Source organism: Mercenaria mercenaria, chromosome 8 (genome assembly GCF_021730395.1).
Source record: "Mercenaria mercenaria strain notata chromosome 8, MADL_Memer_1, whole genome shotgun sequence".
Lineage (NCBI taxonomy): Eukaryota > Metazoa > Mollusca > Bivalvia > Venerida > Veneridae > Mercenaria > Mercenaria mercenaria.
Genome location: NC_069368.1, coordinates 23544511 through 23566485, shown reverse-complemented (window position 1 = coordinate 23566485; position 21975 = coordinate 23544511). Strand labels below are relative to the sequence as shown.

Here is a 21975-nt window from a genome sequence, read left to right as displayed (position 1 = left end):
AATATTGCACCATATGGGAGTATTTCATACCATCTGTTGAACTGAAATTCAGTTTTTGTGCCATAATTTCCAGTTGCTGAGAAATTTCACTGTTCAAAAATAAATTTAAACCGCCCGCTTAGCTCAATAGGTAGAGCGTCGGTCTACGGATTGCGGGGTCGCGAGTTCGATCCTCGGGCGGGGCATATGTTCTCTGTGACTATTTGATAAACGACATTGTGTCTGAAATCATTAGTCCTCCACCTCTGATTCATGTGGGGAAGTTGGCAGTTACTTGCGGAGAACAGGTTTGGACTGGTACAGAATCCAGGAACACTGGTTAGGTTAACCGCCCGCCGTTACATGACTGAAATACTGTTGAAAAACGGCGTTAAACCCAAAACAAACAAACAAACAAAAATAAATTCCGGTATTTGATGTATTAGGTTGAAGTTACTAACCCTTTCACTGCTAACTTTCTATAATGAACCTGTCCATCTTTCAATTTGGACAGTACCATTAACAGTTAAAATGGGTGTTTACCAAAAAGATACTGACTGAATGGCGAACAGTGCAGATCATGATTAGACTGCACGAATGTGCAGGCTGGTTATGATCTACAGTGTTCGCAAAGGCATAATCAGTCATGTCCAGCGTGATAAGGTTTAATTGTAATTTAGAAAAGAGATTTAGATGTATTCTTTCGCTTTATTTCTCATGTGAAATGTGTTGTAAATTTACCACCGGTACATGTAATTATCATGTAACTGAAATGTACTGAAAGACTTCTAAAAATAAATTTCATATTTGGGCAATTTTTATTGGGATCTGAAATCCTTTTTACACTATTATATGAATTTATATATATAATACATAATATATTAAAACAGAAAGATAATAAAATTGTAAACTACTTCTGCTGTAAATTATAAATAAGATAAATTGATATTAGAGTTTCCTGTTTGTTTAGTTCTGCCCCTTGTTTTCTCGTTTAGGGGCAAGGCAGGTATTTTAACTGGGAAATATGCCACTTTTCACAGAATTACACACTAGTGTATCATTGAAGTTTCCATGTGCACACATATGAACACATTGGCGGATGTTACTAAATTGGTTTTGGTACTTGTAACATGTGTTATTGTGGAGTTCTACTCATCCCGGGGCTAGATGGCGTGGACGGTAGCATGCATTTCCATTAACGTCAATGAAAAGGCTGAATCAAACCAATCCTGAAACATTTTCATTTTTGTCATGTTGAGTGATCTAATTTTCGTCTTTCTGTATGTTAGTATAGTTCACTATTGCGCAGTGGTCCATGGAGGATTTTAAAACATAATTCAAGCTTTTGATTTTCCGCGCAGAACAGGGATAAATCAACAACCGTATACATTTTTCTTTTCAAAACCATACTAAATATAAATATATTTTCTTGAAAATTGGCACACAAACGTAGAATTATATTCAAAATAATAGTTCAAATAGCCTTTGAAAAATATTCATTACTTTAACTTTTATGATTTGAGTTTGCTTGTCACTTGAGTTTTCGGCGCTTTTAGAATCGAGCGAAATCAACACCCGTATATACATACATTTACCTTTTCAAAAGCATACTAGATATAAATATTTTTTCTTTAGATTTGGCATAAAAACGTAGAATTATATTCTTAATAAAAACTCTGTAAAGGGTTAAAAGTATTCATTGCTTTAAATTTGATTTCGCTATCCAGTCCTACAGAGTTTTGCTTATTTCAAAATGTCACAATAGAACAGGGCACCCTGCACTGTCCCAACACTTTTGAATTATATCCCCTTTCTGAACTTTTCAACTACTGAATAATTAATAAGATTTCTTACACAAATGTGACAATGATAGCTAGCAAAAAGTAATTACGGAGTTAAAGAACTGCAACCCTTAGTCTAAATAGTTTTCATTTATTATCCCCACCCCTCTCCCCAACCATCCCACCTTGTGTATATGAAATAAACTTTTTTTTGGTGTCATACGGCAACTTCTTTTTAGTGGTAGGAGAATACACTACTGCAGGTGCCCCGCCGGCCCGCCGGGCAATATGTCGGCACGGGCGGTCGTCTTACCATCCGTAAGCAATCTTGATGGCACCCTCATATGACGATCCTTATGTTCATTTCCCGCGCAACTGAATAAAACAAAAACACATTTTACAAAAGAAACCGATAGATCTTGTGTTTTAAAACTAAAAAAAAAAGAACCCCCCCCCCCCCCCAAAAAAAAAAAAAAACAGAACAGAACACATTTTCTCGCAAAAGTTGTATAAAGTTTCTAGTGACAAGTAATAATATTTTGATATTCATTTGATGACGACATTGGCGTGAACTGGCCACATGCATCACATTCTTATTACTAAGCAGCATTTCTCAAATAATTTCAAAATTTTCATATTTATCTAGGTAAAAAACTATAAAAAGAGTTTAAACCAAACAAATAACTAGACAATTTATTTATTTGGGTTTTACGGCGCACCAACACAGTATAGGTTATATGGCGCCAAACAGGACTACAAATTTTGGTTTCACTAGTGTGACACCCTATCCTTATCGAGAAAAAGAATTAATATAAGTTTTCGATGAAAGCTTGTTTTCATATCCTTTACATTTTTTTTATTGTAAGTTTTTTTGTATGTATGTGCCTTATGTATATGATATATTTAATAAATACTGTTTAAACGAAATACGTGGTGAGATTAAGAATATAGGTGTGTCCAAATGAATGGATGATCAATATTATCGGATGGACATACATATTATTATACCTCACTTTTGTCTACAATGATAAAATCCCTTTACCTGAGAAAGAGATATTTTAACAATCAAAAACATTTTCCGAACCTTTCTGACACATGACTGAGCGAAAGAGACTGTCAGGTCTGTGACCGCGCTGAATTTTGAATACAAGGGCAAATAACTGCTTCATTTTTTTAGCCAAATCATGAAGTGAATACATCCATTGTAAACATATATTAGTGTCTGTGACGTCACTATTCATTCAGACAGCAGTATGCTAACTGTCAGAAAGAAAAACAACAACTTTTCTATGTACTTAATTTTGTTTGGTATAATATAATAAATATCATATGGCAGCGTGTGTGACACTGATATTGTCAACCCGAGGACAGAATGTCACCCGAGGCGAATAGAAAAGTTTTGCCTGTATACATATAAGCAACTGTGGCATTTACCCTTAATTATTGAAGCATATGGAAGATGCAGGACAGTGATTTGCTCTTGAATAAGATCATTATTTGCAATTCAGACGTGTACTATAATATAACTTGGGCTGCGCCATTGGGGTATAATTCCTTTGCATCTTAACCAAAAACAATGGTTCTATTCAAAGACAAATCACTGTTTGGGACATATTCATTATTCGCTAATATCATGCGGCCTTTCTGTTTGCCGTAGGCCTACAGTTTTTCCTGCAGTTTTTATCAAGGGCGGTTCCAGGATTTGTTGTTAATGGGGGGGGGGGGGGGGGGGGGGGGCGCAACTAGCGGGGTCCGGGGGCATGTTCCCGGAATATTTTGAAAACAATGGATCTATCTGGTGCATTCTGGGCGTTCTGAAGTACTTTATTTGGTATTGAAAAAGAAAAGGACAGGTTTTGTGACAAAATCAAGGGCTATTAACATAGAAATGGTAAAGAGCGTTATTAGAGCTCATGCTAACTTTGTTAGATTTTCATTGTGCGAGCGTAGCGAGCGAGAAAAAATGCACATTTTGTATTTTTATACAGAACAAAAGATAAATTACCTATGCGAGCGTAGCGAGCGAGGTAAATATGCATATTATTATATTTTTTCACCCAGAACAAGAGATAGATAACGTATGCGAGCGTAGCGAGCGAGAAAAGTGCATATTTTGCACATTTTTTTACCCAGAACAAAACCCAGAACAAAACACAAATTACCTATGTTCCGGCGATTTTTTTTTTTGTTGGGGGGGGGGGGGGGCGAGGGCGCCGGGGTCGACCCCCTCACCCCTGGATCCGCCCTTGTTTATTCAACACTCCTTTTGTTGTGTTAAAAAGATTAAACTTACAAGAAGCGACTTTCATATTTGACGGAGTTATTTCCAATGAAGCAACGTTACTTACTAATGATTTTGAGGTTATTCTTATCTAACACGACCAGCAAATAAGCTACATTACATGTAGAGCAAAATCTAACCCACGCGCGTACAATGACGTCATCCGATCCAGGTGCGTAGCACGGTCGTAAACAGTAGTTACCAGTTTTTCTAACACTGTTGATACTAGTAGGCCTACATACATGCCGTGTTAGAATCGAATTGTAATTTCTTAATTATACAGGGCTGGTGTGCCTTAAGTCGATATTGGCATTGGCCCAAACTCCTACGTAGTGATCTCCCTTGCCGCTACGCTCCCAGCGGTGCGTATCATGAGTTTGATATTTGCCTAAGGGCTAATACCGACGGGCGCCTTGTATGTCAATATTGCCCCCTGTTTTATAATCTTGTTATTGCATATGTTTATTCATTGTTCCGCTTACTATGGATTTCCCACATTCAGGGAGGTGGATCAGCTGCCAAAACAGGGACTGCATACAAGAAATAATGTGTCTATATAATATAAATATCAAATTGTGTTGTTGTTTTTCTTCTTCTTTATAATGCAAGCTGTACTTTCATAGTCCAAGTTTTATCTTTCTGCACCTTTCACTTTTTGTATTAACTCCACGATTTTAATACAACATTGACCGGGAAGTGCACTAATTGTTGCTATTTATATATATCCAAATTTTCCTTTTGTGTAAACCGGAGGTCATATTATATTTTCATTGAATAAGAATGTAATGTTGTGTTGTACAAACTACTCGATAATACTATTTATACGTCGGGAGTAATCCGGAATTGTGCATAATAATCGGTTATTAGTACAGGAACGCCAACAACCGGAAGTTACGTCGAGGTGCATGATAAGCAACTCATCACGACGAGTTCCTATATTACGAATAAAAGTTTTACTGTGGCATAAAGCTAAAACAACACCGGAAAATAAATGCATATATACGTGCTTTTCCAAAAAGTATACTTCTTTTGCGGAACCTTTACATGATTTCTTTCACATACTGACGGTTTAATGGCCTTGCCTTATTTTGGATGTAATGTCACGTAAATATTTTGAACGTTAAATATAGATTGTTTTTTTTTTTCAAATGTGAAATATATTGTACGGTCACATGGTGCAAAGAGGTATCGCTGCTTTGAAGAAAGAAATAGGTATAGAATAATTATGACAATAATGACTCCGACACCTGTAATTTTACATTTGACTGAAACGTGCAAGATAACACTTTGGTGCCCATTAAAATGTACGATGATCTTACATAATTTACTAACAGGTTTTCAGTCCGTATTTTACAAAACAGTTTAGATTAAATAACATATATGTCACAATATAGCAGATCGTCAGATATTTTTCCATTTTACTGTGAAGTCGTTAATATTCATGGGGGCCAATTTTCGTGGATTTCGTGGTCGTGTCAATCAACGAAATTTAATCCCAACGAATAAGTAAAATTCCCATTCTTTTTTTGTTCAAAATTTAAAATCCACGAATCCATATCCCCATGAAATTGCCGTTTTGACCAAAACCACGAAATTTCTTGCCCACGAAAATAAACGATTTTACAGTATACGGTCAGAAACATGACATTCAAACATTTTGATTGGGTGATTTGCCATTGGATTTAACGTAGCTTGTAAATCAAAACTATGACTATTACACAACTAACGTATCTACAGTTTACGCATATGAGTAATATTGCTACTCGTATTTTTTTTCATCATTTGCACTTTTTACAAATGAAGTACCAGAATTCAACCAGTCAGCACCCTTAAACAATGTTTTGATAAAAAAGCATTTTCTTTAAGGCTAAAAACTCAGGTAACATGTCTCACAATGTTTTGCAGGTGGGTGGCGCTTTTTATTCTCTTCATAGATTTTACTTCAATTTATCTTTATATAGAGATATATACATCTCTCCCACTTCAGTTTGGTGTTATTGTAGTGTTGGTTTGTTGCTATATGTAGTCCAACACAAACTATTTCTCTTTGTTTGTCCTTAATAGTGTTTCTCTTGGTGCTGAGGTTTCTGCAATGTCGCCAAGTACATATGTTTCATCGGGATTTTGATGTATATATCTTTACATGAGCATGCATGTGTCTAACAATCACTCAGTTTCCATTAATTGCGACATACTAAATTTTTGAAGTTATATAAACATATGTTTTCTAGGCATTTTTCAGAACCAGTTAAACCCAAAGTTTATTAATGTTATAACTCTCATAAGTTTTAGCTCACCTGAGCACGAAGTGCTCAAGGTGAGCTTTTATGATCGCTCTGTGTCCGTCGTCGTCCGTCCGTCTGTCTGTCGTCAACAATTTGGCTGTTAACACTCTAGAGGTCACAATTTTGGCCAAATCTTAATGAAACTTGGTCAGAATGTTACTCTCAATAAAATCTTGGACGACTTTGATATTGGGTCATCTTGGGTCAAAAACTAGGTCACCAGGTCAAATCAAGGGAAAAGCTTGTTAACACTCTAGAGGTCACAATTTTAGCCCAGTCTAAATGAAACTTGGTCAGAATGTTACCCTCAATAAAATCTTGGAGGAGTTTGATATCGGGTCATCTGGGTTCAAAAACTAGGTCACCAGGTCAAACCAAAGGAAAAGCTTGTTAACACTCTAGAGGTCACAGTTTTGGCCCAATCTTAATGAAACTTGGTCAGAATGCTACCCTCAATAAAATCTTGGAGGAGTTTGATATTAGGTCATCTGGAGTCAAAAACTAGGTCACCAGGAAAATCAAAGGAAAAGCTTGTTACCACTGTAGAGGCCACATTTATGACTGCATCTTCATGAAACTTGGTCAGAATGTTAATCTTGGTGATGTTTAGGTCCAGTTTGAATCTGGGCCATGTAGGGTCAAAAACTAGGTCACCAGGTCAAATCAAATGAAAAGTTAATTAACATTCTAGAGGTCACATTTATGACCATATGGTCATACCTCTTAAATACTTAACAGAAGGAATGATAGTTAAGGACGCTCGCTACAGTTTCGTAATTTTTTTCTTAATAATAGATTTTGATGAAATGTTTTGTATTAAAAGATCATGTTATGATGTATTGAAAAATGAAATAAAAATACTAGGTCACCAGCTTTGTTTCAATTTAATTTGCCCCTAGATATGGTGCTATTTTAAACATTTTTCAAAATTTCTATAATCCTAAAATATATTTCAGTAAAGTACAATAATCAGCATAAATTTGATTATCTAAGCATTTTTATAACGGAAAACAATATATCTATTTGAAACATGCTCAGAGAAATCAAAAGAACATGATTTTGTAAAAAAAAGGAATACTTGTTCACCAGACCCTAGGGCTATTTTTGCATATTTTTGTCAGTTTTAAGTTGGTACTTCTGCTATTTTATCGAGTTTCACGAAATAGAATTTAATCAAACTCTGCACATACCTTTGGTTATGTCTACCTAATCTAAAACAAAAAGAAAATTGATAGGTCACCATATTAGATTTCGCTTAAATCAAATTACAACGAGGTGGTGTGTGGCGGGCATTTATACAACGCAGGTTAGTACGAAATACTCTTTCAGTGTTTGAGCAAATGACTTAGAAATATATATATAAAATTTTCAAACGGCAGATTTTTTAATAAGCGGATTTTAAGGTGTTTCTGAAGCATTTTGATGGCATAGAACGACGAAAGTTTCCGCCTTTTTTTAACAAAACCTATAGTTTACGAATGTACGGTACGGGTACCGCACGGGATTAGAAACAGTTGTGACTCAATGCAGAGTTGGAACGCTGGTATAAATAACAGAGATCAGTATATGTCGGATTGAAGCAATTTGAACTAAAAGTACTTTAAATGAATATATTTTGTAACCATGGTGATACTAACCCTAACCTTTAGTCAGTATATTATACATTCTTTACATTAAATGCATGCGAACATACAATAATTTGCGAATTTTTACCGTACGCGACATTAGATAATCACTTCCGGGCATGCGCAGAAGACCGCAACAGCTCTACAGTGAGCTACATCGATTACAAATTGACACGGTGTTGGGGTAAATATCGACCCGTCCGGAAAACTGTAGCGAGTGCCTTTAAAACAGAAATTACTGCAATTCCCAAGTATTCCGACAAAATTCAATATATGTGCACATGAATCAATTGAATATGATGTGCTTGAGCTAAAGTTAAGAATGGAAACATCGTAGTTACTTGACATGCTATGTGATCCACCTGACAGGAAGTAAGTGTCTCCGTATTGTAATTTTTGATGAACATAGTGGCGGTTAAAGAGTGAGGTTTAGCAAATTCTTATACATTAGTGATTCTTTGTCACCGACTGTTCCAAGGCGATGCCCTGCTGTGTTCCTACTTAACGGTGAGTTCCGCTTAAGCCGGTGCTAGGGGGTTTGAGAAGTCACTGTGTTGCACATTTTTTTACCTCTTATGAACAGACTCAGTCAAACCGATTCTGCTATATACATGTTTTATTTGCAGTTGAATTTTCATGTCTTACTATAATTTGGTGTTGTTTGAAATTTTTCAAGATATAATAAAACTAAAATAGGTAAAAGCTAGGATCCCTTGGAAGCATAGAATGCAAACAATGCATTGAATTCTTAAAAGGGGCTGGATACAGGGGACAGACTTTCAGAGAGTTCAGAGCTGTTTTTAAAGAACTGTTACATGTCTTCGTTTTGATGCATTTGCAATAATGTCCAAGAGCTGAAATTTCACATAACTAGGTTAAACAGTTTTTAGCAGTTGTATAAAAATGGAAAGGGGGACAACTCTTTGATAACATTTGTATCCAATAGAACGGGGTAGTACATGACAGGAAGATTCTTGGTAACAATGTTGTTTGTTTACCAAATATTTATGTGGTTCAGTTGTATACTGCTAAACCTTCATGTATGTTTGTGCTCGTTTGTTACTTCTGATCTATATTATTGTATTTGTCACGGTCGCTTACGCATAGCCCAATCTCTGACAACCGCGCCAGGTAGTCGACTGTTTGGTTCACTGGTTAGAGCATTGGACTAGAACCCGAGCGACCCGTTTTCGAATATTGCAACAGGCTGTTGGATTTTTAGCTCACCTGTCACAAAGTGACAAGGTGAGCTTTTTTGATCGCGTGGCGTCCATCGTCCGTGTGTCCGTCCGTGCGTGCGTCCGTAAACTTTTTATTGTGACCACTCTAGAGATCAGATTTTTCATGGGATCTTTATAAAAGTTGGTCAGAATGTTCATCTTGATGCTATCTAGGTCAAATTCGAAACTGGGTCACGTGCGGTCGAAAACAAGGTCAGTAGGTCTAAAAATAGAAAAACCTTGTGACCTCACTAGAGGCCACACTTTTCAATGGATCTTCATAAAAAATGGTCAGAATGTTTACCTTAATGATATCTAGGTCAAGTTTGAAACTTGGTTATGTGCCATCAAAAACTAGGTCAGTAGATCAAATAATAGAAAAACATTGTGACCTCTCTAGAGGCCATATTTTTTATGGGATATGTATGAAAGTTGGTTTGAATGTTTATCTTAATGATATCTACGTCAAATTTGAAACTGGGTTAACGGCGGTCAAAAACTAGGTCAGTAGGTTTAAAAATAGAAAAACCTTGTGACCTCTCTAGAGGCCGTACTTTTCAATGGATCTTCATGAAAATTAGTCAGAATATTCACATTGATAATATCTAGGTTAAGTTTGAAACTGGGTCATGTGCCGTCAAAAACTAGGTCAGTAGGTCAAATAATAGAAAAACCTTGTGACCTCTCTAGAGGCCATATTTTTCATGGGATCTGTATTAAAGTTGGTTTGAATGTTATCTTAATGATATCTAGGTCAAGTCTGAAACTGGGTCAACGGCGGTCAAAAACTAGGTCAGTAGGTCTAAAAATAGAAAAACCTTGTGACCTCTCTAGAGGCCATATTTTTCAATGGATCTTCATGAAAATTAGTCAGAATGTTCACCTTGATGATATCTAGGTCAAATTCGAAACTGGATTACGTGCCTTCAAAAACTAGGTCAGTAGGTCAAATAATAAAAAAAACATCGTGACCTCTCTGGAGGCCATACTTTTCATGGGATCTGTATGAAAGTTGGTCTGAATATTCATCTTGATGATATCTAGGTCAAATTCGAAACTGGGTCAACTGCGGTCAAAAACTATGTCAGTAGGTCTAAAAAAAGAAAAACCTTTTGATCACTCTAGAGGCCATATTTTTCAATGGATCTTCATGAAAATTTGTCTGAATGTTCACCTTGATGATATCTAGATAAAGTTTGAAACTGGGTCACGTGTGGTCAAAACTAGGTCAGAAGGTATAAAAATAGAAAAACCTTGTGACCTCTCTAGAGGCCATACTCTTCATGTGATCTTCATGAAAATTGGTGATCTACGAATGTTCACCTTGATAATATCTAGGTCAAGTTCATGTGCCTTCAAAAACTAGGTCATTAGGTCAAATAATAGAAAAACCTTGTGACCTCTCTAGAAGCCATATTTTTCAATGGATCTTCATGAAAATTGGGTCATGTGGAGACAGGTGAGCGATTCAGGACCATCATGGTCCTCTTGTCTTTAGTTTGTTACGCCAAAAAAAAATCGTAAGATGGGGGCTTGTCCGAGAAACCGACTTTATCTCGTGTCGAAAATGGCCCTTTTTATGCTAAATTTCATGATGACTTCTTTGAAGAGGGGAAGTGCTACGGTCGCTTACGCATAGCATTTACATTTAAAACCAACCTCTGAAACTGCTTCAGGGAGTCGACTGTTTGGTTTAGTGGTTAGACTACTGGACTAGCACCCGAGCGACCCGGGTTCGAATCCCGCTTCAGGCGGAGTTTTCGTCATATGCACTTTGATTTGTTACGGCGATAAGTCATTAGACATTCATTTGTGTTTATGTATATATGTGCTTAGTCGGTAAGCACGACCGACTAAGCACATGTTAACATTTACACATACCATATGTATGGACGGCTGCAAAAGTTGGATTTTCCTGTTGGACTTTGGTCTGTATAAAATGATATTAAAAAAAAAGCAATGACCAAAGTCCAACAGGAAAATCCAGTCACAATACAGTCAAACTTGTTTGACGGACTATATTTTATTAAGAGGTCTCTTAATAAATATAGTCCGTCAAACAAGTTTGACTGTATTGTGACTGGTTATGTAGAATAAGTATTCCAATAAAAAATTAACTTCATTGGTGAACACGAGTCTCCATTACCTTCAATGACCGCATTCAGTTGGGTTTGAAGACTGGAGTGGGACGCCCTTTCTATACACCATCTGTTTTTCTGTTATGGAATTGTATATAAACACATAATTGAATTGACAACAAAATTATCATTGAAATTTGTTTTTTATTGAATACAAAAATACGTTAAAGACATATTATGTTTGAATATATACATGTCAAAAAAGCAAGGGACGATTTGTGTTTTGTTTTTGATGGGTTTTACGTCACACCGTCGCAATTGTAGGACATATGGTGACTTTCCAGCTTTTGATATTGGAGGAATACCCCGGGCGGGCACCTGAGTAGAACCGTCAAGCTTCCAATCTTCACATGACATGAATTGTACATCCCAAGTGAGGTTTAGAAACAACAGCAAGTGATAAGAAACCGGCGACCTTACCACTCGGCGTCATCAATATGAGCTGCGCCATGAGAAAACCAACATAGTGGCTTTGCGACCAGCATGGTTCCAGACCAGCCTGCGCATCCGCGCAGTCTCTATATGTATAAAGTATGCATAAAATGATAAAACATTTACAATATTAATTACACATGTTATCACATAAAAAATACCATAACATTACTTGATTATGTCAAGAGTTAAATATATTTACAACAATTTGATATGTTTCATAAATATCCATTTGTAATATATAAAAAAATGAAAGAGGCGTTAAATTAATCAAGAAATACGTATGTGTAAGATTAAAATGACTTAAAATCAACTTAACTTCCTTTTGTAAATAATTATCGTTCAGTGTTTGTTCCACACAAGACAATTAGTTTTGTCGTTCTCCTTTATTTATTTATTTGGGTTTTACGGCGCACCAACACAGTTAGGTTATATGGCGCCAAACAGGACTACAAATTTTGGTTTCACATCTCCTTTATCAAAAATTGTCAATAATGCTTGATATGTACATTGATAACGTTTCTGGTAACATGGACATTTCGAGAAACAAATGGGTGTTAGAGATGATGGACATTTCTATTTACAACAATAATTTGTTCTTTTTGGCAAATAAGGAATTATGTAATTTTTGAATCCTCACTTAGCATTACATCGTCTGAAAAAAAAAACTTTCTTGGCGACAAAAACAAGTTACATAGCACAAGTGTATTTGTATTTCGGCTCATTATCAGTGGCTTAGGTGTCTATCTTCGGCTATCTCTTGAAACTAATTTAAGAAACATTCCATTTACAGGCTTTGTTAAAAGGCTCTTCTCTAACAGGGGAGGATTTTCCGTCCGATCACAACTTTCAAGGCGAAAATGTTGTAAAATCTTAACCATTACTATTTTACACATCAACTGCGCCATTCTTATTCCTACGCATGCACGAGGTCCCACCCCAAACGGTATGTATACGTAAGGATTGATATTATTTCTGTTTGCTGGCGAAAACCTCTCCGGAATACATTTTTCGGGCTCGCTCCAGTATTTAGGCATTCGGTGCAAGGCAAAAATAGGAACAGTTACAGATAATCCTTTGGGGATTTTACACCCGCAGACGCTTGTATCAACACAAGCGTCTCGTCCCGTTCTGTTTGCTGCTGGATACAGTCTCAGCGTTTCACACAAAAACCAGTCTAAATATTCCAGTTTCATTGCGCACTCGTAATCAGGGTCGTCTGTTCCAATGCTGTTGTCGATTTCTCCCACTAGTGTATCCTGAATGTTGGGGTTCATTGCAAGAAGGTAACACATCCAAGTCAAGGTTGTTGCCGTCGTATCGTATCCAGCCATCAATATGATAAGCGCGTTGGCAGCCAGTTCGTCGTCTGTTAGGCCTTTCTCTTTAAAGTGTTGAAAGTCCTTCAGATTTTTAGGAAATGTCTCTGACCTAGTATGTCCTGTGTTTGTTTGAGCGGTTCTACTGTCAAATTTTCCTGTTTCGCTTACATTGGCTATGTTACCATTTATATCTAATTTCTTTTGTCCTTTGTGTGCATTCATTAAGTTATGAAGCGTATCTTTGAAATGTGTTTCAGTCTGAGTTTTACGGTAAGCGATCATTTCTGCAACAGCGTTCCTTACGTAGTTAAGCGATGTTTTGTTAACATAGTCTAAATCGAGAAATTCAAACACGTGTCTTATACTCGGAATAATCAGCGGTAAGGCATTAACTGGATTTGATTCGATATTCAGCGTGCTTACAACTTTAGCGTGCTTCGTAAACTCGCTTTCCATATTTTTCAATGTTTCCATTTCTATCCCGAACGAAGTGCTGCAAATTATATCCATTGTTAATGCCCCAAGAATCGTTCTCAAGTCACACTCAACTTCACCAGCCTTTCCAGTCTTTTCATACAGGCAGTCTGTCAAAACATTAATACATTTCAACAGCCTCGGTTGCATTTCTCGAAGTTTTCCAGAAGAAAATGACGGGCTAATTAGTGATCTAAGATAACGCCAATGTTCACCGCTTGCAATGACCACTCCATTTTGCCACCATTTTGAAATATACAGAGCTTGCATTCTGTATGGAAAGTTGCTAGATTGTCGCACAAGTATCTCTCTTATGAACACAGGATCTGCTACAACAAGCGTTGGAATGTTTCCAAGGTAGGAGCCATGGACGGCGCCATACTGGTTTATTGCAAAAATGTCATGTTCTAAAATACCTTGTCGGTGAATTGTTGGAAAAGCTCCAACAATAGGCCAAGTCGGTTCGCACTCTACTCCAACATCATGAAAAAACTTTGTCTTTTTTCTTTGATGCAGTACAATGAAAACTACGATGAATAGCAGAAATGTGGAATAACTCCACGCGATAGCGATAAATTGCAGGAACGCCTCCATTTCCTTTCCTCGCTGTAATGTCGTATATGTTTATGGACAGAATAAAAGGCACGGGAAAAAGCTTTTATAGGACAAATTTGACATGGGTTGACGAAAAAGTTCCTTGAAATGTAACACCAACTACACTTATTATTGAATAAAGATGTTATGAATTATATTGTTTTTAATATCTAAATTGTTCTAGGTTTTCATACAGAATTATATCCCCTTCTTCTTCTTCGATTTATTATTACTATTATTATTATTGTTGCTGTTATCGCTACTCCTACTACTACTTATCCTGCCCGCTTAGCTCAATATACAGATCGCGGGGTCGTGAGTTCGATCCTCGGACGGGCCGTATGTTCTCCATGACGGTTTGATAAAAAAACATTTGTGTCTCAAATCATTTGTCCTCCACCTCTGATTCATGTGGGGAAGTTGGCAGTTACGTGCGGAGAACAGGTTTGAACTGATACAGAATTCATGAACACTGGTTAGGCTAACAGCCCGACGTTACATAACTGAAAAACAAACAAACAAACAAACAAATAGATAACCTACAACTATTTTTACAGTTAGTACAGGTTGAACAATGTTATGTTACTGTTTCATATATTGTAAAAATTACTGATATCTCAGTCTCTCTGTCTAAATATCACTCAACATCTTAAGGAGTTATATTTTATACATGGATAAGTATTAAGTCAATGTGTTCAATGTTTCTAAACGTTTTTATTATATTTATAGTTCATATTGCATAAATCATTTAATGAGACTGGCACGCGCAACGTTTTGTACTAAGTTGGCGCAGTTATACCTATATTAGAAGAATAGAGCCTCAAACTGCAGAATATTTAAGACACTTTGGAGATAGAAATTTTTTAACTTTCCTTTTAAATGGACTGAATTTCTTTTTGAACTCGTACAACTTTTCTATAAATGGCCCATACGTCTGCTATAAATGGCCCACGTGCCTTATATGGTCGTCTTTAATTGTTTAGTGCATTTAAGATGTAACTAAAACCAAATTCATAAGTAGTTACAACATTTTTTTGCCAAACATAACAATTATTCATAAACAAGACGGAAACCAAAGTTCATAAAAAAAAATAATTCTCCTACAATTGGGCGAATTGATTGGTACCTTTTGCTAAGTGCATTTTTTACACCTAAATGATTAATGGATAATGTGACGGAATATTTTAGAAGTTTTCTTAATGTCATTCCAAATAACAGGTAAACTTAGTACGATTTTCATACTTTGTAAACCGACGCATACAGGGCTGATTTACTTCTATGGAAAACATGCACTCTTATACTCTCTTTATAATTTTGTATATTTTATAATATGTTTGCGAGAAATAACTTATGAATTCAATAGTTCCAGGTGAAATGTCTTCAGGCAGCACTCATATAGGGACCGAAACTGACTTTCGTCCGTGCAGTAAACATTGAATAATCGGTAAACCCTCGGCGATTATTCTAGATTTAGATCTTAGAATCCCACTCAAATTAAACCGCATCACAATTTAACTTTCCTTCTACAAGTTTCTTGCATTTCTATTGGTCTATTGGTCAATAGACGTCAAGTGAAGACAGAATATATTCCATATCCTGATATGAATTGTGATTCAGGTCATGCACACACGCCTAAATAGTATTCCCTATATATTCTTTATAAAACTGACATTTATAACTTGCTACCAAACATAGCTAGACCCATTTCAGACAACAAATCCGTACCTCAATTTAAAGAGACATAAAATGAAGAGAAAAGTAGGGGCCATGTTTCTTGTAAGAGGTATGTCTCTTGTCACATTTGCTTGCTATAAAATCACATCAAAATCACACTGTTTTGACCTGGAAGTACTACTCATACAAAAATTTAGTTTCACTTCACCAAAAACAACCTCCTCTCCCATTTGTTTCTACCAAAATGTCAAATATACACACACAATGAAATTTAATTAGAAAACTGCTTTAATTTAGACCTCTGCGGCCATGCGAAGGGAAAAATTAGTGTTCGAAATCCTGTCCGCCATTACGCGACTAGACTAATTGGCTCCCACACTAGTTCCTTTAGTATAGTTAAGCCTATAAGAAAAACTAGCTTTCTGTAATAGTCTCAATTTCATTTGTATAGTACCAGTAGCATATTTTGCATGAAAAAATACCAAATTTCAGCTTGATAAAATCAGTTGTCAAGGTTTTATGGGATTTTCAGTCGCATGTGTCTTTGCGTCAATTTTCCTTCAAAATTGATGTCGCAACACCTTCTAGCCTGAACTTGTTTTTGCCCTATTATAAATATTTTACTACAATTTGCAAGCAAATTACACATTAAAACTTTGAAATATGCAACATTTAGTAAGTAAATGTTAATTTAAAAAAATACACCCAAAACATTGAAAATGTGATTTTTCTTGTTTTTATCAATTTTATAGCAAATTTTCAACGAAATGCTCATTTTCTACAAAACTCTGACCAAACTAGCCCATTTATATCAATATCTGGACAAATCTCAATTTTTGCTCGAATTTTGTTCTAGGTCACACACGCCAAAATAGTATTCCGTATATATTCCATACAAAACTGACACCCTGTGGTGTAAGATGGGGTGTTCCAGCACCGGTGAAAGCACCAGAAAACCCAGTCTGGTATGCAAGAATACTGCAGGTGAAATAACATCAATATCTATACGTAACGGTTACGTTCTTTAGATACACGGGAGTTACGTCACGCACAGTTATAGGTTATATGGTGACTTGGTGGATAAAGACCCAAGATGCCCTTCCGGCCTTATTCCATTACAGGAGTGCTCCTGAGTAGAACCACTGAAATTCCAAAAGTGGCTGGACAGCTTACACAGAAGCTTCTCATGCGTTAGAAAGTTGATCTGTTAGACCGTGACTCTAGTTACCTCCCCTGACGGTACGAAATAAAAGTCATAATTACGTGACGAGTAGGACTATGTAGACACTAATCAGTAAATTGTAAATAGCTTGTTGTGCGATAGTTTGGACATGTAAAGACTGATGTGAATAAGAAAGCTGCATTGCTTGATGTACGTGCAAATTATAACGTTGGCACCAATATTGTTAAAAAACAAGATTTTACTACGTACTTGAAAGTTATAATAATGTTACATGTATTTAATAATCAAGGTCCTGCGATCGATAAAAATAATGCTTTATCGGCAAAGGTCTCGATCACCAAAAATTCAGGGCCCTGCAGACATTAATACACAAAAACGTGTATTATCCTTATATTCATTTTGACTGAGGATGGTTATAAAAATCATTTCAGTTGATAAGCACCCTTAATAATTTTTGAAGTAATTTCAAATTCATGCTCAGCTGCTACTACTCTTAATTACGAGTCAGTCGAAACCACCTTGCAGCTCGTTCATACATTAGCGACCCGTCAATGCTGACGATTTTTTGGTACAAGTACAAGTAAACTTAAAAAGGGCATCAAATTAATATCATCCTTCTTCCCTATTTTGTACAAGCCGTTGCTATATCTGAATTTCTTATCGTATTTTGATCTACATTAATTCCTTTTTGGACTACACTGTCTTATCGGTGTATAACTGTAAGTTCTTTCGGTACCTCTCTGAAGATAATGTTCCAAAACCATCGCCCTTCCTCTGCGCTAAATTGAGGCCTAAATAAAAACAAAACTTTGTTCGTTGTCTTCCGGTCATTAATCATTGCATAGATAGGTAGATAGATGTTTTAAGGTTAAGCCCAATTAAGTACAAAGTACTTTGGGTGAGCTATTTTGATAACTCGCCGTGCGCCTGTCAGTTTATAGTTTCTTCGTATGGCATCCACTTTGAAGCCGTTTGGCAGACGTCAACGACTCTTGACGTGAATCTTAGATCAATGTATAGCTACCAAAGATTTTCAAACGGTTCTTCTTAGCTACACATTGTGGTCGCAAGAGCTGAAATAGAAAACAAATCGAACGACATCTCCACCTAAATAACTGATTCAATTTTGATATTTTCACACAAATTTTCCCTAGGTGGCCCTATAATGTGATTGTTGAAACAATTTCCATTCATCAAAAACACATGGACGCCACGGGACATGATCATGCTTGCTAATATGTATAGAGAAACCTTAAAAACTGCTTGCCTAATTTTAAAACAAATTTTCAAAAATGTTCCTTTAATATGTGACGCTTTACCAAGATTATTCAAATGATTCTGATTCGTCAAAAGACAATATTGGCTACCGGAGGACGTGGTTTCTTCTTCGTCATGTCATGGAAAATTCAAAATCATTTGATACGTCAAAAAGCATGCAAAAAGAAGGCGTGGTCTCGTTTACTTACGTGAATATAGTGGAAATAGCAAGAAACTGTTGGTTCAATTTTAAAACAATTATATACAAATGTTCATTTGGCGACCCTTTCCTATGATTGTTCAAATTATTTTGATATTTCACAGCCGCTAGAGCTAAATGAAGCGAGATCTTCCCCTCACTCGCCGCCAAACCCAGGCAAAGGCTGAATAACAATGCTATTATAACGTTATAACGATACAATTATAGGTCATATGGCGACTTCCCAGCTTTGATGGCGGAAAAAGAACCTAGGTGCATTATTTCATTACAGGCGGGCCCCTGGACTTCCTCAAGCCAACTGGATGGCTTCCTCGCATGAAGAATTCAACACTCCGATCGAGGCTCGAACCCCTCAGGGACAAATAGTTTGAAGCCGGCGACCTTACACACTCGGCCATGGAGGCCCAAGAGAATACCATTGGCGTATCCACTCCCTTTGTATATTATGCAGAGTATAATCATCTGTCACTGGTTGTAGATTCGGATGGTAATATTTTTTGTAGTGCTCTTTGTAATGGTGACGAATGTTAAACTACATCGGAACTTTGTTTTTGTGCGTCGGACGTTAATTTAGTTTTGCAAATACGCTATCATAACCAGCACAACGATGATTCTTTTACTCATATGACATATTTAGTAACCGCAAACTAGTGTGTTTTAGTTTGGCCTAATGCAATACTTTCACAGACAAATGGCACGTTCGCATTTGGGGTGACCTTCAATGTTTGTCCTAACAAATTGTCTTTAACCATTTATATTACTATCTATTAATCTTGCTGTTCTGTTTAAATTGCCAGATATAGTATCACAACCTCGAAATTAGGTATATCAGACCATGTCACGAGGTTGTTCCTCATCAGTTTAACTCTTACCTAGCTAAATTTCTATAATGAACTCGTCCATCTTTCAACTTGGACATTACCATTAACTGTTAAAAGGGGTGCATACCAAAAAGATTGGCGAACAGTGCAGATCATGATCAAACGAAGACAACATCATAAAAATAGTATAGGCAATATAAAATGTTCAAGTTGGAATAGATAGTCTCGTCTGCTTGGCACAAAAAGGAGTTTAACTGATATTTTACAAAAAAAAAAAAGAAAAAACTTTTTTGATTTAGGAGTCATATTCTGTATTTAGTTCTGGAAATACAACTTTTTATCTTAAAAACTTATTTTTCTTTTGTGGATATTGCTTTAAATATCTGCCTATTTAATTAAAAATGGGTATAATATGCTCATATTCGTAACATTTTTAGGAAGTATAATATACCTTGATTGCATTGTTACATTTTGATTTTGACAATAATGAAACCTTACTTGTTTCTTTTGCAATGTTTGCTCAACTGTGTAATGCAATACCAATACTATAGCGATAACTTAATTAATTTTTATTTATAATACAACAGCAATTAACATGTAGTGAAAATGATATTTTGTACATGTGAATAAACATTTTAATAACAAATTTATATTAATTTGTTAGCAGTTTGAGAAATAATAAATATTAAAACACAAGGAAATTATTTAGACATCTCACACAATAACACAGACTGTCCTTTTTACACATGACTGTTTTCATTCTCTTAACTCGTTACTGTGATTAATTCATTACCAACTTCAACAACTTATTCCATTGTTAAATTCTATGTCATATGAAACATAATTAGTGAAACAAGTCAGCAAATGCATATTCCTTTTTATTTACCCATCACCAATTAAATCATATAATATTGTCATTTACAGAGATGCATCATAGATTTTTCTGTAAATCTATAAGTAAGTACTTTGGCTTTACTTTCTGTTTAGATGTGATTTCCATTTACCACTTCATTCCTTTTTCTTTAAAAGATATTTCTTGTGTACTATTTAGTGTGAGGTGTGTAACAGCCATTAATACAACAATTCCAAATCGTGCGGAAACTGCTGAATATAATTAACTTTAATCTAAAACTATAAGCCCTCAATATGCGTTATTCACACATAACATTAATATTCAGTACTTGTTATTGTTGTATTGGCTATCTCTTAATGTCAGATATGCATTTAATATCAAAGCTATTAATTTTGTTCACCCAAACTGTGAATGAGTTTTGCTTAATTATTTGCTAATAGAAGAACTCACTATTCCCACTACGCATTAGAATAAATAACAATGGCTAAAGTTTCAGAAAACATTTACTCCATGCGCGCATACAAGTACAATATCTGGATTTTACAAAAGCAATGTAAATATTTAATCATAGCTAGGTCAAGTGTATAAAATGTACTTGATGTTTCAGTAAATAACAACATACATTTTACGTAAACACTGCAATAAGCATGTCCTTAAAACTTCCGTCAACATAAGCAAAGATGTAATTAATTTTTTTCTGATGACATATTCCAAACTGAAACAATATCTGCATTTGTACAAGTCCAAAAATCTTCCATTAACAAAAACAAAGATGTAATTATTTTCTAATGTCTTTTTACATAATTCTAATTTGACCTAAATTATCTTTATTTGTACAAGTCCACAAAGCTCCGGTTAAAAAAAAAAGCATAAATCTAATTATGTCCCATGAAAGAACCCTAACTGGAACTGAAATATATTCGTATATTCGTACAACAACAATAAGTTATCTATTGATAACCTACATCTTTTCCATTCCATGAAACAATAATTCGACTCATAAAACAATCATTTACAATGTACGGAATTTTGATGTACTCTTATAGAGTGGCGCGCCTGTCAATAGTCAAAATTATTTACCTGAGATCAGAAGGACCGAAGATTAATAGTTATTTTTTAAATTGACCGGCAAATCATTCAATAAGTGTTTTATAGTATGGCATTAGAAATGAATTTCGAACATTTTTCTCTCAAGTTTTGACTTGAGCATAGCGAACCTGGGTTGAACTACAGGCGGGTTCGATATCACAAAATATGTACTTGCGATTTATGGATGTATAAGCAGACATACAAGGGGGCATTACATGACATCAGAAATAGTTTTCATGATTACTTCCTTCAAGGTTTAGAAATAAAATGTAATATTGAATATAGATCCGTGATATAGAACAATGGGCCAGCAATTTATATAAGAAGTTATGTAATAACTTGGTTTACAACATATTTTGTGCATCTTTATAATTCAAAATAATACTGACACGACGGTGGGGCGCGGGGGGGGGGGGGGGGGGGGGGGAAGGTGGGGAAGCGTAGATCTACTTGAATGTTCTCCATGGTGATTTGGTAGGAGGCCATTATCTATAGGATTTAAGTACAGGAGCGGAGCACCAGACAGAACAGCTGGTACATGTATAAATCCGTGAACAGTGTTTAGGATAACTGTCCGCTGATATCTAATAGCACTGCTGTTGACAAACGGCGCTAAAACCTAACATAAACTACTTACGTTAAAGCGACATGCCTCCAGATCGTTCGACAACAACAAAATATTTTTTTAGATATCTTGAAATAAATGCTATATTTCTTAAGAAGGCTTTAAAACTTAATTACTGACAA

General features: G+C 35.8%; 1 protein-coding gene across 1 annotated transcript; it reads right to left on the bottom strand.

The window, feature by feature from the left end:
* Positions 1-11587: 11587 nt before the first annotated feature.
* Positions 11588-19705, bottom strand: LOC123522877 (cytochrome P450 3A24-like). Its single transcript, XM_053549538.1, has one exon. The coding sequence runs from the start codon at positions 14129-14131 to the stop codon at positions 12485-12487; it is 1647 nt and encodes a 548-aa protein (XP_053405513.1). The 5' UTR covers positions 14132-19705; the 3' UTR covers positions 11588-12484.
* Positions 19706-21975: the final 2270 nt, after the last annotated feature.